Here is a 16163-nt window from a genome sequence, read left to right on the forward strand (position 1 = left end):
TGGCTGAGGCGCTGAAAATACATGTTAGAGTAGCTAAGGTGAAGCAGTATAACCCCCTGGAATGTAACAGAGAGATGAAGGTGACTTAAAGCAGTACTGCAGGAATGATTAGCTGGCAGCCCTGATACAGAGAAGAAAGGGAAGCGGAAAGAAAAAGTGGAAGAAGACGCCATAGTTTTCACTAGAAGTTTGAGGTTTTAGCAGACTCAGGAAATCATATAAGCTATGTTTTGACACATAGTCAGACATCCAAGGACCGATCTGAGTAAGCAGATTAGAGATCCAAGAGATCACTTGAAGACTACATGTAAAATTGAGTGCTTTAGTCCTCGAATACAAAATATTTAATAAACAAGACTTTGTTTTCACTTAGAGTACACTTAAAAATTCACCTGTCCATGCCCTCAGAGAGATAAATGTGTGAGTTTTCTTGTTTCAGGATCTTCAAGATGAAGTTCAAAGGGAGAGTCTTAATCTACAAAAACTGCAGGCCCAGAAGCAGCAGGTGCAGGAACTCCTGGATGAACTGGATGAGCAGAAAGCCCAGCTGGAAGAGCAGCTCAAGGAAGTCAGAAAAAAATGTGCTGAGGAGGCCCAGCTGGTAAACCCTGGCTGCTTACTGACAGTCTCTCTGCCTCCACCTTGTCCTGGTTTAAAAAGAAAACATTCCCTACTTGTTAGTGGCAGTCTAGCCAGCAGTTGCTTTATGAAGGAGTTGGAGGGATGTTTATGGAAAGTTATAGTTCTCTAAAATAGAAATTAGAAGGGTAAGTTTTTTCCAACTCTCGATCACACAGATGTTACCTATTTTACACAGATGATACCTCTAAGTATCTCTTACTCCTTCCCCATTATCTTTCACTACCAAAAGAATACCTTGAAAGTTCCAATTCACTAAACTAAACATTTCTTCATTTAATTTCCTCTCCTCCCGTTCATCTCCATTTATAGATTTCTTCCCTGAAAGCAGAAATAACCAGTCAAGAATCTCAGATCTCCACTTATGAGGAAGAATTGTCGAAAGCTAGAGAAGAACTAAGTCGCCTACAACAAGAAACGGCACAATTGGAAGAAAGTGTGGAGTCAGGAAAGGCTCAGCTAGAACCTCTTCAGCAGCACCTACAAGATTCGCAACAGGAAATCAGTTCAGTAAGTGGAAGGCGGGGAGCAGGATGCCCAGAGGGGCCTTGCTTGTCCTTTCTGTAACTCTAACACCTGCTCCTTCTTCATCTGCCCAGTTAGTATCTCTAGTTGTATAATACATACAGTTGCAAGTCTAATGACTGTTTACATAATGGATTAGAGTAGGGGCTTTGTAGTTAAAGCTGTTCAGATGTAAATGCTGGCTCTGTCATTTAGTAGGTGAATCACCTTAGAGTATCAGAATTTTCATCTTTAAAGTTGAAGATAGACAGGCATACTTATTAGGGCTGTTCTAAGGATTAAGTAAGGCAAAACATGAGGTAATTTAGCATAGCGTCTGTACATGAATTCTCAGTAGATGTTTTCTGTTTTTATCAATAATAGCCTGTGCTGGCTCATTTATGTCAGCTTAACTAACACAAGCTTGGAGTCATGGGGAGGGAAGCCTCAAGTGAGAAAATGCTTCTGTGAAATGGGACAAGCCTGTAGGCCATTTTTTTCTTTTTTCTTTTTGTCTTGTTTTTTGAGACAGGGTCTTGTCTCTCTGTATAACAGTCCTAGCTATTCTGGAACTCACTTTGTAGACCAAACTGGCCTTGAACTCACAGAAATCTACCCTCCCCTGCCTCTGAAGTGCTGGGATTAAAGACATACCACTTTGTCCAGCTCGGGCATTTTCTTAGTTAGTGATTGATGGGGAGGACTCAGCTCATTGTGGGTGGTGTACCCCTGGGAAGGGTGTCCTGAATGCTGTAAAAAACCAGGCTGAGGGGTTGGGGATTTAGCTCAGCGGTAGAGCGCTTGCCTAGTAAGTGCAAGGCCCTGGGTTCAGTCCTCAGCTCCGAATAAAAGAAAAAAACAAAAACAAAAACAAAACAGGCTGAGCAAGCCACAAGGAGCAAGGGAGTAGCAGCGCTCCTCCATGGCCTCTGCATCAGCTTCTGCCTCCAGCTCCCTGCCCTGTTTGCATTCCTATTCTGAATTCCATCAATGATGAACAATGCTGTAGAAGTGTAAGCCAGATAATCCTTCTCCCCAAGTCTCGTCGGTCGTGACATTTATCACAGCAGTGAAAACCTTAACTAAGACACAACACAACTCATGTCTTTTCTTGGGATTCTAATTTTTAGGTCAGTTTTGTTCATTGAAATCATTTAGTTTTCTTGTTTCTGTTTTTTTATTATTTAATATACATTGATTTGTCTTTTGTGAATTACTGTTGTTCATTTGAATAGTTGAGGTCAAAACAGCTTTATCATTTGTTTATTGAACTTTGTGTGACTTATTGTTTTAGAAGATACTTTCAAGGGCTCTTCTCTCCCGTTTACAGATAGTGCCAGAACAGAGCATTATCTTTTTTTTTTTTCCTTTTCTTTTTTTCGGAGCTGGGGACCGAACCCAGGGCCTTGCGCTTGCTAGGCAAGCGCTCTACCACTGAGCTAAATCCCCAACCCCAACAGAGCATTATCTTGTCTTACGCTATCTTCACTCCCCTTTCCAGTAGGAACATGGCTGATTCTCAAACTATATAGTATACTATAGATACAGATGTGTGTGTGTGTGTGTGTGTGTGTGTGTGTGTGTGTTGCATACTATGTAGTATACTTTAAGTATACTAAAGTATAATTTAATTTCCTATAATTTCCCTATAAATTCATTGCTGAATCTCCTTTTCAGTTACTTGACTATCTTTTCCTCTAGTATCTTGGGCCTTTCTTTTTCTAATTATATCCTGAAAGACTGCCAGTTCTCTGAGACCTGAGACAGAATTCTTGGGAGATTTCACAAGACTTACAAAAACAAATGCATGCATGCTGAATTTTCAGGAGGACTCACTGGAAGAGATTATTGAAACCTTTAAGTCATGCTGCATTCCTAGAGGAATCTGCTAATAGGAAGCAAACTCATCCTTGAGTAAGTCTAGGGGCATAGGTATTTGTATGTTATATATATATTCTAATTTAAATGGTTTTATATTTCTACTTTGTATTGGCAGATGCAAATGAGATTGGCAATGAAAGATCTGGAAACGGACAATAACCAATCAAATTGGTGCAGTAGCCCACAAAGCATTCTGGTCAATGGTGCTGCAGATTATTGTAGCCTCAGCACCAGCAGCAGTGAAACAGCCAACCTCAATGAACATGCTGAAGGCCAGAATAACCTAGAGTCTGAGCCCATCCATCCGGAGTCATCAGTGAGTTTTTACTCCGTAGTGTTTATTATTAACTCCCCTCCCCCCACAGACGGATGAAGATCAAGGTTGGTGTGTACATACTTCCATGTAGAGGCCGGAGTCACCCCAGAGCGCCATCCCTCAGATGCTGGTCACTCTTCTTTAAATAGGGTCTCTGACTGAGACCTAGGGCTTATCAGTTAGCCTAGTGTGGCTGGCCAGAAGCCCCAGGTATCTGTCTGCCTACACCTCCCCTGCTCTGGGATCGCAAGCACACACCACACTCTTGGCTTTTTGCATGGAGGCTGGGGATCTGAACTCAGGTCTGCATGCTTGAGCAGCAGGCACTTTACCAAATAGGCTTTCTCTCCAGCCCCAGAATAATGTTCTGTTAGCATTGTATATAATGTAAAGAAATATAATTTTAAAGATAAATTTTTATTTTTATTTATGTATGTGGGTGCAGGTACCCACAGAAGCCAGAAGAGGGTGTCAGATCCTTTGGAGCTGGAGTTGACAGGCAGTTTAAGCTGTCTTGTGTGGGTGCTGGGAATTGAACTTGGGTTCCTTAGAAGAACAGCTAGTGTTCTTAACTGCTAGCTATTCCTTCAGACCCAACAATTGAAATTCTTTCTTTTCAGTTTTAACTAATGTTGAGGTAGAGTCTAATTAATAAAAGTATTTTTTAAAATAATAGGGTTTATGTACCTCAGGCTAGCCTCAAACTTTATAGCTAAGGATGACATTAAGCTCTCTTTTTAGCTTAATGTGTCTGCCTGTGGGGAGAGGGTTCACTAGTGTGCTTACCTTTGGTTGCACTCATCCATGTGTGCAGGTATAGATAGAGGCCAGAGTTCAACTTTGTTGTCTTTTAATACCACTCTCCATCTTCCTTTTTGGGACAGGGTCTCCTTGCTGAAAATAGAGGCTGCCATTTTAGCTCGACCTAGGATGTCTGCCTGTTTCTGCCATCCCAGCACTGGGGTTGCAGTTACACTATGCCATGTCTGGCTTTTACTTGGGTGTTTCAAACTTGAACTTAGTTAATTCTTCATGTTTGTGCACCAAGCACTTTACCAAGGGAGCCACCTTCTCAGCCCTGACTTTCTGCACTAGGCTTCCTGCCTCTATTTCCCATTTAATGGGATTAAGAGAGTTTGGTACCACACCTGGTTTTTGATTTACTTTTCATAGAGCATAGGTGAGGATCAGCATTTCTAGTAGGCACAGTTGCAGGCACATTTAAATTTTTATCTGTTTATTTTGTATGTGCACACATACCAGAGTGGCCACATGGGAGCCAGAAGGAAACATGTGAAACTCAGTTCTCTCCTTTTACCTTGTGACCAGGGATTGAACTCAGATTATCCGTGTCTTTTCCTGCTTAGCTCTCTCTGCAGCCCTAGCACAGGCTCTTAATCCCAGCACTCAGGAGGCTAAGGAGGACAGTTGTGAGTTCTAAGCTATCTTGGGCTATATAGTGAGACCATGTCTCAAAACAGCAAAAGCACTTCTGTAGATGATAACATTTGGAGACAGGGTCTCACTGTGTTGTCCAAGTTAATTTCAAATACCTCTGTGTAATTACTTCTGCCTCCAGAATTGCAGAGATAGAATGAAAACCTGGCTTAGGTAATAACACTATTTATAGTTTACTTTATTTTTAAGTATTTAGGTATTTAATAGTTTAAATATCATTTTAATACTTTTTTATTTTATTTTATTTTTTTGGTTCTTTTTTTTTTTCGGAGCTGGGGACCGAACCCAGGGCCTTGCGCTTCCTAGGCAAGCGCTCTACCACTGAGCTAAATCCCCAACCCCTTAATACTTTTTTTAAATTAAAGTATAAGTACATCCTTTTTCCCTTCCCTTTCCTCTAACCCTTCCACCAGGAAAATTCATGGCCTCTTTTTTTAAATTGTTTTACACATACACACACACACACACACACACACACACACACACACACACACGGGGCAGGGGGAGCAAGGGAGAGAGAAAATAAATACAACCTGTTCAGTCCATATAATGTTACCTGTATGTGTACTGGTTCAAAGATGACCACTTAGTATTGGATACAAAAAGGGTTTTAAGGGTCTAGAGATACAGCATAGTGACAAATAGTTTGCACGTCATTCAAGGGGCCCCGGGCTTGATCCACAATACCAAAACAAGTTTTAAGACACGCCCACACACATGCACGCAGTTAAAAATTGTTTTTAGCCATTCATTGTAATTCCTTTAAATCCCAGTACTCAGAGGCAAAGCTAGGTGAACCTCTTGAGTTTGAGGCCAGCCTGGTTTATATAGTGTGTTCCATCCAGGCCAGCCAGGATTACACAATAAGACCCTGTCTCTCAAATAAAAAAGAAAAGGTTGTTAAAATAATCTTTTCCAAAAGTCTTTATTATATTTATGGGTGGGTTTTGGCATACCACAGTGTTCTTGTGGAAGTCAGAAGAAAGCCTCTAGGAGTTTGTTTTCACTTCCTCTAGTGAGTCCTGGAGATGAAGCTCGGGTTGTCAGGCTCAGGAGCAAATGCATTTACCCACTGAGCCATCTCACCAGCCCGAGGCTACATGTCTTTAATCCGTCGTGCTCATGTGTGTATCTCTGGTAGGTGAGAAGTAGTCCTGAAATAGCGCCTTCTGATGTGACTGATGAAAGCGAAGTTGTGACTGCAGCTGATATTGAAAAAGTTAGTCCCAGATTTGATGATGACAAGCACTCAAAAGAGGTGAACATAATTGTACATTCAGTTGTTCTTGTCACTCATGCCTTAAATGATCTTTGTAGCTGAAAAATATTTACTAATTGTTTTCAAAGTATGTATATGATTGGAATGTGGGTCATTTGAAGTACTTTCTTTAAATGTTTGGTTACTAAAATATCTATTTTAATTAAAAATTATTTCTAGGAAGATCCATTTAATGTAGAATCCAGTTCACTGACAGATGCAGTTGCAGATACAAACTTGGATTTTTTCCAGTCTGACCCTTTTGTTGGCAGTAAGTATCTTTTATTTTGTAAGTGTATCCAAAACAATACTTTCTGATGTGTAAATTATATAAGCATTAAGGCTTATATCAGTTTTCAGAGCGAATTTTTTACAATGTAAATAAAGCTGAGAATAAGGGGTTTTGGTCTTATATTTGTTGCTATTTAATTTTAACATTCTACCATAGGATTATTTGATTAAGAGAATGTTTCTTCAGAGTAAGGGCTAAAGGAAAGACATAAGCCAAGGGTAGAGGTTGCACACTCATGAATCAGCATTGTTTAGCTAATAATTACTGAAACACCAGGGCAAGCATAGAATCACACTTCTGGAATCCCAACATTGTGAAATTTGAGTTTAGCCTGAGCTACGGAACAAAACTGCCTTAGGAAACCTTTTAAAAATGAAGAAGAAAGGAAGAAAAGAGAAAGAAAAAAGCCAACACTCTAATTTTGAATCATTAGAAGCTGTTGGGCATGGTGACATAAATTTTTAATTTTAGTACCCAAAAGGCACTTCTTTCAGATGCAAGTTACTAGCATCTCAGCCTTGCCAGGAAACTAGTAAGTTCCTCTGGGATCAAATAGAATTTTATAGGAATGTAATGGATGGAGAGAAAAAACCTATGGTGACTGTGAAGGCCCTGATGCCATGTGTGTGAAATCAGTATCTTCTGATGGTCATGAATCTATTGTAAAAAGAGAACATGCCTTAACATCAGGAACAATAAGGCCGTGTTGAGTGGTCCAGGTCAGTTTGTGGAGAATGAAGCCAATGAGGTCAGTTTTAGAGAGATCCCTTCACATGTGCTATCGAAAGTGTGCATGTATTTTACCTACAAGGTCCACTGTAGTAACAGCTCCACTGAAATTCCTGAATTCCCAATTGCACCTGAAATTGCACTTGAAATGTGGATGGCCGTGAACTTTCTAGATTGTTAAATAAAATAAATTATAATAAACTTATTTTTTTCAATATTAAAAAAAATTTGCAGTTTTATAGTCATCACCACAATCTAATTTTGGAACAGTTTAGCACTTTTTCCCACCTCAGCCCCAACCAAATTTCAAAATGGACATAATTAACTATTTCTCCAAAATATATATGTAAACAATCAATAAGCTTATAGAAAGATTTACAACATTAATCAAGCCCCAAATGAGCTACCACTTACTTCCACATCGACTAGAATGGCTGTAATCAAAGGTGGTAACAAGTGGCAGTGAGAATATAGAGAAATTTCAACTACTATACACTACTGGTGGGAATGTGAGATGGTCTTTGGAAAACAGTTTTTAAACCAATAATTAGAGTTACTGTATAACCTGATATGTACCTAAGAGGAATTGACACATGCAGAAAACTTATGTCTTTTTGCTTAGTTTTTGAAACAAGGTTTCTCTGTAGCCTTGGCTGTCCTGGAACTCAGTCTATATACCAGGCAGCAAGAACATATTTGTCCGTGTTGAGCAGCACATCACTTTGTTCCTCCTTTGCAACTAGACTATCTTTTTTTTTTCTAAGTATGTGTGTGGGTGTGAAATGAGTGCAGAGGCCAGTGGAATTGGATCCCTCTGGAGCTGGAGTTGCAGGCAGTTGTGAGCTGCCTCATTTGCATGCTAGGGACTGCTCCTTGGTAAGAGTAGTGTACACTTTGAAACACTGAGCCATCTTTCCAGCCCAGTTCGTCATTTTACTGTTGACTTGTAAAAGCCTATGACATATTCCAAGAAAACTTACACATATGATTTGAAAATACCTTATTAACTCTGTGTGTTGGGGGGGGGGCTTTTTTTTAGGCAGGTTCTTATTATTCTGCCTCAAGCTAATGGCAGTCCTCTTTTCCTCACCCTCCTGAGTGTTGTTATGAGCATTTATTCTCCTGTTTTTCTTCCAAGAACTTTATAATCTGGCGCTGTGGGGCTGGAGAAACAGCTCAGTGGTTGAGAACTACCAGAGGACCTGGATTTGGTGCCTAGCACCTGTATCAGGCAGTTCAAACTGCCTGTAACTCCACTCCAGTGATCTCATCTGATGTACACACACACACACACACACACACACACACACACACACACACACACACACACAGGGGCGGGAGGCATCTTAATAACTACAGAGATTTAGTTTAGTTAATTATATATCTAGTATCAGGTAAAAAATCTTTCTTGTTGTCTAAATATCTTTTTTTTTTGGCGACAGGATGTTCTATAGCCCAGGCTGTCCTCAGACTCACTGTATAGCCAAGGCTAACCTTGAACTTCTGATCCTTCTGCCTCTACATCTGAATGCTGAGATTATGACACACACCATCACACCAGACTATGGGGCTCTGGGTTTGGAGCTCAGAGCTCTATGCCACCCAGGAAAGCACTCAGCTAATGTAAACTACATCCCCAGCCCCAAATACCATTTGTTGAAAAGACTGTCCTTTCACCCTTTCTTTGTCATGTGCTCCTGACACTCTTGTCAAAATTAAAATGGCCATAGAAGTAAGAGTTTACCTCTGACTTCTTAAATTTATGAGGGTTTTGTTTTGTTTTGTTGTTGCCTTAGTGGGGCCTTCTTTATTGATTACATGATTACTAATGGTGATTCTACTCAGTAGCCTTGTGAGAATAGATACCTTATTGGTAAAATTTCACTATTTTGTCTCTCTTACCCTGTAACCTTGGTCAATCAAAAGTAACTATTTGGTTCTTATACTAGTTACTCTCTTGTTGCTATGATAAAACACCATGACCAGGGAGGCAACTTGTGGAAGTCAGAGTTTATTTGGGCTTATTGTTCAGAGGCTTAGGGGCTGTAATAGCAGGGACAGCATGGCAGCAGGAAGCAGGAAGCAGGAAGGAGAGAGCAAACATTAAAAGCCACAGTCTGAGCTCTCAAAGCCTGCCTCCCTTGACACACTTCACTAACAAAGCCAACCTAAACCTCCCCAACACTGACACCAACTGTGAACCATGTTCAAAGGCCAGAGACTACGGAGGACAGTTCCCATGCAGACCTCCATGGTTTGTAATGTGGACTGAGTTGAGCATTTACTTCTTATTATTTTAAATTTTGCATAAGGTGAATAGCTTGGTTTTATTGATGTAGAATCATTGCATTAAAATACTGCAATATCGAGGTAGAATTGTTGAAATCATTGTTATTGTTTAACTTTCCTTTTTAAAAAAAAAACCATACATTTTCCACAACAATAAATAATAGTTTGGGTTTTTTTTTCCTTTACTTTTTTTTTTTTTGTCACAGGTGATCCTTTCAAGGATGATCCTTTTGGAAAAATTGGTCAGTATATTTTTGAGTTTCTTCTTAACTAATTCTACTCTGTTGTAGCCTTATATTGTATTTAGTGAGAACACAGAACTTGGGTGGTTCTAGGAGTTGAACTGCTTTTTAGTTTTAAAAGGAATGGAGAAGAGAAGGGAGGCGCAGGGCTGTAAGTAAGCTGACATGAAGGTCGGCCACATGGTGGACAAGCAGCCACACCAGGGATGGGTGTTTGAGAAAGAACAAGAGAACACCAAGTACCAGAAAATGCATACTTAAAGATCTGGCCAGCATCAGAAAGGGACAAAAAGAAGTAAAGAAATGATTAGGGCTTTTTGAGTCTGAGTTGTGGACAGACCTAGCCCAACCTCATAAGGACTGACTCAGAGTGTCTTTTAAGTGAGGCAGTGATACTGCCTATAGGCAACAGAGAATTTAACATTAGGTTTTCAGCTTTTTGTTCTGTTTTTTCTTTTTAGATCCATTTGGTGGTGATCCTTTCAAAGGTTCAGACCCATTTGCATCTGATTGCTTCTTTAAACAGACTTCTACTGATCCTTTTGCCACTTCAAGTACTGACCCTTTCAGTGCATCCAGCAATAGCAGTAATACATCGGTGAGTGGCAGGATTAAAGACCGCTCAGCCACATGAACAAGTATCTAAGGAAATGTGTTGAGAATATACCATTAAAAATAAATGGTCCATCTGAAGTATGTGTGGATCCTACTCATCCAAGTATTTGTCTAATGTAATATTTCATACTTTGATCACCCCTGGAGAGGAGTAAAATGATCTACAGTGTCTAAGTTGTCCTTATCCCATGGGTGATATACTAAATATGTGACTGCAAGTCCAAAAGCCAGTCTTAAGTTAAAAAATACACACACACACACACACACACACACACACACACACACACACTGTATTACTGAAGAAATAGAAATTGCTTAAAGGGAGACATTAATATTTTAGGAAAATAAAATCATTCGTGTTTTGTATCGTTATACCCGGGATGTTAATCTTGATAAGTAAAAGTTTGCACTGAATGTCAGGCTCTTTTGAGTATGTGTCCACAGCCTCTGCATAATAACCACAGACTGAGATCCAAAGGCCTCGGTGCTGTAGTGTCATTGCTCTAATCTTCACTTTCAACTTTAACCCCTGCTTTAAAAATAAAGACATTTAAGATTCAAACATTTACCCTTTTGAATGCAGTGGTAAAAAGGTATAATCCCAGCACTGGAGAAGTGGAGACAAAAGGATTCAGGGCCAATTTTGGTTGCATAATAAGTTTGAGAATATCTTAAGCTACATGACATTCTGGCTGGAGAGATGACTCCAGTAGTTAAACATAGGTATTTTTCTTCCAGAAAGACCCCAGTTCAGTTTCATACATCCATGTCAGGCAACACCCATACTCACAACTGCCTGTAACTCCAATGCCAGAGGATGTACATGGGTGCACATGATTAAAATAAATCTCTTTTAAAAATCATATTACTTTAATGTCCAAGATGTGTGTCTGAAGACTATTTAAATATGCAGAGATGGCTCAACAGGTAACAGACTTGGGTTTAGTTCCCAGCACCCACCAGCAGAGCATAACTGTCTATAACTCCAATCCCAGGGGATCAAACACTCAACACATAAAATAAATTTATACTCTGGATATTTTAAAAATACTCAGAATACTATAATGAAATATTTTGCTTGTTTTTATTTGGAGATTGGCAGCAATATTTCTGTAAGTAAATGAGACCAAGAGAGGTACAATTAATCAACAGGCATCTCACATAGCTATTTTGTTATCTATTAATCTTAAGTGAAGATTACTTCCTAGAAGAGTAATTGTTTTGGTTTGGGTTTTTTGGTATTCTTAAAATATTTCCTTACTGTATTCAGTGATAAGAGTCACTTGCCCAGCAGTTGATATTTTCCACTGATGTAAATTTTGAAGAACACCTTTATAACAGAATATATGTGGTCTTCACAAGACTAATGGATACTCTATTTCCTACCGTACCTAGTTTATAATGAAGACCATATGCCAAATTCCTCTAAAATGTATGGCAGTCTGAATTCTCCTCTTACTTCATGTCAGCTCTATTCTCCACTGCTCTCAAGCCAACTCTGCCCTTCCTGATTTAAAAACAACACATTTCTCCTGTTCATCTCCCTGCCTGAGATGTTTTGCCCTTTTGTGCTTACTTTTTGTCTTGTGATTTTTCAGAACAAATACCACCTTGCTTTCATCCTATAGTTTCTCTATTAAAATAAATGGTGGCTGATAAAATAGTCATCAGAGCTATCTGGTCTTTTCTGTGTCCTTGGATGGTGCTAAGCTCAGTGCAGAGTGCTTGGTTAGGATGTGTGAGCTCTAGGTTCACCTCTGGTTCTACCAAAAGTGACTCTGCAGAAGAGGGATTGGAACTGTGGTTGGAGAAAGACACATGAAGCCTGCTGAATGTTGGGACCTTCCTGTGAAGTGATTGATTGAGTGTTCACATAAACTTAACTTGTTAAATTATACATATGCCTCATGCCTTTTAGATAAATATTTTGTAATCAGAGAGTAATTGTTTCCATTCCTTGAGACTATATAAGGAAAGGAAGACTCTGTTCCAACGTTTGTTTCCTGATTCAGAACTTTGTAAGTATTTTTTTAGGTTTGACAGTGAAGTTCCACTATGAAATGTTGCCTCTCAGTCACAGACTGTGCTGTTCTCCTTAGGTAGAGACTTGGAAGCACAATGACCCATTTGCTCCTGGTGGGACAGTTGTTGCAGCTACTGACTCAGGTAAGACATCTGCCAGTTACATCACTGTTAATCATTGCCTTTTCATCAAGACGTTCTTCTCTAAGCATTTTTGCCCTATTATGACTTTTAAATTGACATATTATTCCCACTTAAAATATACTAATAATAGCAACAAATATTTGTGTATCACTTTTTACTCTTTACTCATTATCTCATTTATCATTCTCCTAAAAGGTTTTTCTAAACTATATACTGTGTTCAGTGTCAGTAAACCGATAAGCTTTTGCTGAGTACAGTGTAGGTTTTGGTTGAAAGGTGGTTCAGTGGGTAAGAGCCCTGCTGCTGTGCAAGCATTAGGACCTGAGTTTGAATCCCCAGCACCCACATAAAAGCTAACAATGGCTGCACTTCCTCATAACCTCAGCATTAGGGAGCAGAGACAGGTTCAGAGAGAAACCTTGCCTTAAGGCAATAAGGAGGGGGCAAAAACGGAATACATCTAGTGCTCTCTCCTGACCTTGCCATGAGCATTCATGTGCGCACACTGCACACAACATAAACCATGCATGTGCACACACAGATATGTACAAATACAAGAAAGAAAAAATGATTTAAAATTATCTGGGTGTGAGATAACACTTTAGTCCTAGTTCTTAGGAGGATGAAGTAGGAATGCTGTAAGTTCATAGTCAGCCTGGACTATGTAATAAGAACTACATAGTGGGGCTGGAGAGATGGCTCAGCGGTTAAGAGCCCTGACTGCTCTTCCAGAGGTTCTGAGTTCAATTCCCAGCAACCACATGGTTGCTCACAACCATCCGTAATGGGATCTGATGCCCTCTTCTGGTGTATCTGAAGACAGCTACAGTGTACTTATATATAATAAATTAATAAATCTTTAAAAAAAAAAAAAAGAACTACATAGTGAATTCCACACCAGCCTGGACTACAAAAGAAGAACCTGTTCAAAAGAAAGAAAAAGAGGTGGCTAGAGAGATGGCTCTTGCAGAGGGCCCACAGTGCCCTCTGGCCTCCTAGAAAATGGGCACACACATGACACACAAACACACATGCAAGGATAATACTCATACATAAAATAGATCTTAAAAAGAGGCCCATATTAATATTCTCCAGTACCTTTTACTGTCTTGTGAGTGCCTCTTTCTCGTAACTCAGTGTTCAACCCTACAAAGGGTCATTTGGCATTTACTTTTAAAGATCTTGGCTGAAGTTTAAAGGGGTGTGGCTTTAGAAGAGTAATGAAAATTATTGTTTATATAAAGAGGTTCTGTTAAAATACAGAGTAAATCTAAGTACCAGGAAACTAAGTACCAGAATATTAAATAACGTGACCAGTGTTACACAGTTTATGCAATGGTGAGCCAGTTACTAGATTCAGTCTTGGGTCCAATGGAATCTTAACCATTTTCAGCTTAATAATTGTTTCATTGCCACTCCTCCTTAAGAGTGAGACAGATGAGTAGACCGGCTGATGCTTGGGAGCACAGGAGGTTAGAGGGAAGTAAATTCAAACATGAGTGCTTTGGTGGAACATGGCTAGTAGGATGTGCTGCTTTCCTAGGTCGATGTGACAAGAGAAGGAAGTCGTGATAAGAGGAGGTTAATACGAGTGAATCTGGGGGACTAGATACTAACTCCCAGCATGAGTAGTAAAGCAGATTGGAGCAAAGATTGGAGCAAACAAGTTACTCTAATGCTGGTACTGAGCACATTTAGAATTGCTCTCAAAGTCAGTTTTTAAAATGAGTAACTTTACATTTATACATACATAATTTAGTTAAACAAATCACTGTCCTCTTACCACTTAACTATAGTTGTTGTGGTAGTAATAAAAGTACATGAAGGGCTTGAGTTCTTTTCAGCACTTGCTTCCTCCTGCGGGATAGACTCTTCAAACTCTGAAGGAAGACGAGCAAGGAGAGGCCAGCTCAGGATACTTGTCAGCATTATTTTTCTACTTTAGACAAGATTAGTTGTGATGTGAGGGCTGTGTGTGTGTGTGTGTGTGTGTGTGTGTGTGTGTGTGTGTGTGTGTATTATGTAGTATTTTACTAATCCTAGACTCGAAATAAAGTCTTTCCAGGTGCTGATTAAAGCTCAATAAAATACAAATGTGTCTTTGCAGATGCATCTTAATCAGGGGTGTCTCTTGGAGACTGTGAAGGTGAACTTAAATCTTAAATTTAGTGGGAATAGGGGTAAGGGAGATTTCTTCATCTTAGGATTCTTTGGTAAGCAGCTACTCTTTGGGAGAAGGTTTTCTTTAATTTTTTAAAAATTATGTATCTGTGTAGAGGTGTGTGCATGTGAGTGCACCACATGGAGGCCAGAGGACACCATTGGAGCTCCTGGAGCTGGAGTTACAGGTAGTTGTGAGCCGCCCACTGTAGGTGCTGGGAGCTCCAGAGAACAGTCTCCTGCTAAGAACTGCTACATCTATTCAGAGGATCCTTAATAAACATGGCTTCTATTCTCTATTTTCACAATACTTTCAATAAATACCAGCACCTCCTACTCACCAGACCTTGTGCTCACCCTTGAGGAGAAAGTAATGAATAAAACGAAGTTCCTGGTGCCGTAGAGCTTTTACTGACAGGCGGAAGCAGATATGGGTCAGGTGCTGATAAGAACTGTAGTTGATTGAGCTGAGGAGGGGATAGAAAGTTATATTCCTGCAATATAGATTTATTGTCTCTTCCTTTACAGAAAATCATAATCGTGTAACAGGGGAGAAAAAAAGACTGTTGAAGTTAATACTAAAGTAGTCACAAGTGATTTTGGATAATAAGATTATAGATGGTTTTATATTATGCTTTTATAGTTTTCCCCAATATACTACCTTTATTTTGGGGGAGAGAGGGGGTGGTGAGTTCATGTTTACATTGAAAGCCTGATCTGCTGCTCATGGCTTCTGTGCACTGCCTGCCAACTTGCCTTCAGCATGTGTCTCTCATGGTCTGACAGAATCCTTTCAGATTCTGGGCAGGCCTGTGCTTCATTCATATCAACCAATATTCGAGACAGTTTTTGTCAAAGTCTTAACTCTCAAATTTGGAAAAAATACTCCGTCTAGGGTATATTTCCTCAGTATCTTGTAGAAGAAACTCTAGCAGTTACGTATTTGTCATGTAGAAATACCTTTTTTTCAATTAATAATTTTCTAATTACACTTTACAGTATTTCAGTTCTGGCCTAACTCAGCTGTGTTGCTACAAGTGTTGTAACCCCTTATAATGGGTTGGGGATTTAGCTCAGTGGTAGAGGGCTTGCTTAGCAAGCACAAAGCCCTGGGTTCGGTCCTCAGCTCAAAAAATAAATAAATAAATAAATAAATAAAGAAAGAAAGAAAGAAAGAAAGAAAGAAAGAAAGAAAGAAAGACAAAATAACTCCTTATAAGTCTGTGAGGGTAAAGACAGAGAAAGGACATGGTGCAGCATAGTCAACCCTTCAGGAAAAGGAGCCAGGAGCTATTTTATTTTATTTTTTGCTACCCTTGTGCACTACCAAGAGAGTGAATCAGAAATAACAGACGAGGAAAGGAAGGGAATGCCTGACACTGCACCTCTGGTGAAAGCATCCCCCAGTCGTGGGGCTCCCCAGATGCTGTATTAATGTGAAACATCTTCTGTAGTTATATTTGCAGTGTCCTATGATTGAAGTTTCAATATCCTCTTCATAATCAGACTTGTGACCAACCTGCCCTCACTCTCACTGCCCTGCTTCCTTGGTAGCAAAGCAGACAAAAATAAGGGCCGGACAGATGGCTCAGCTATCAGGAACACTGACCGCTC

The 16163-nt window shown here is 39.7% G+C and overlaps 1 protein-coding gene across 5 annotated transcripts in view; it reads left to right on the plus strand.

Moving 5' to 3' along the window:
• Positions 1 to 16163, plus strand: part of Eps15 (epidermal growth factor receptor pathway substrate 15) — a 100224-nt gene that overhangs the window by 73050 nt on the left and 11011 nt on the right. For all 5 annotated transcript variants that reach the window (NR_158458.2, NM_001365390.1, XM_087549162.1 and 2 more), the window contains 8 exon segments: positions 440 to 601; positions 952 to 1149; positions 3140 to 3340; positions 5940 to 6056; positions 6237 to 6327; positions 9573 to 9608; positions 10070 to 10206; positions 12323 to 12389. Coding sequence is in view for 4 of the 5 variants with exons in the window: in NM_001365390.1 (NP_001352319.1) it covers positions 440 to 601; positions 952 to 1149; positions 3140 to 3340; positions 5940 to 6056; positions 6237 to 6327; positions 9573 to 9608; positions 10070 to 10206; positions 12323 to 12389 (1009 nt within the window). In the remaining variant the exon portion in view is untranslated.

The sequence above is a fragment of the Rattus norvegicus genome, chromosome 5, assembly GCF_021556685.1.
Source record: "Rattus norvegicus strain SHRSP/BbbUtx chromosome 5, alternate assembly SHRSP_T2T, whole genome shotgun sequence".
In the NCBI taxonomy this organism is placed as follows: domain Eukaryota; kingdom Metazoa; phylum Chordata; class Mammalia; order Rodentia; family Muridae; genus Rattus; species Rattus norvegicus.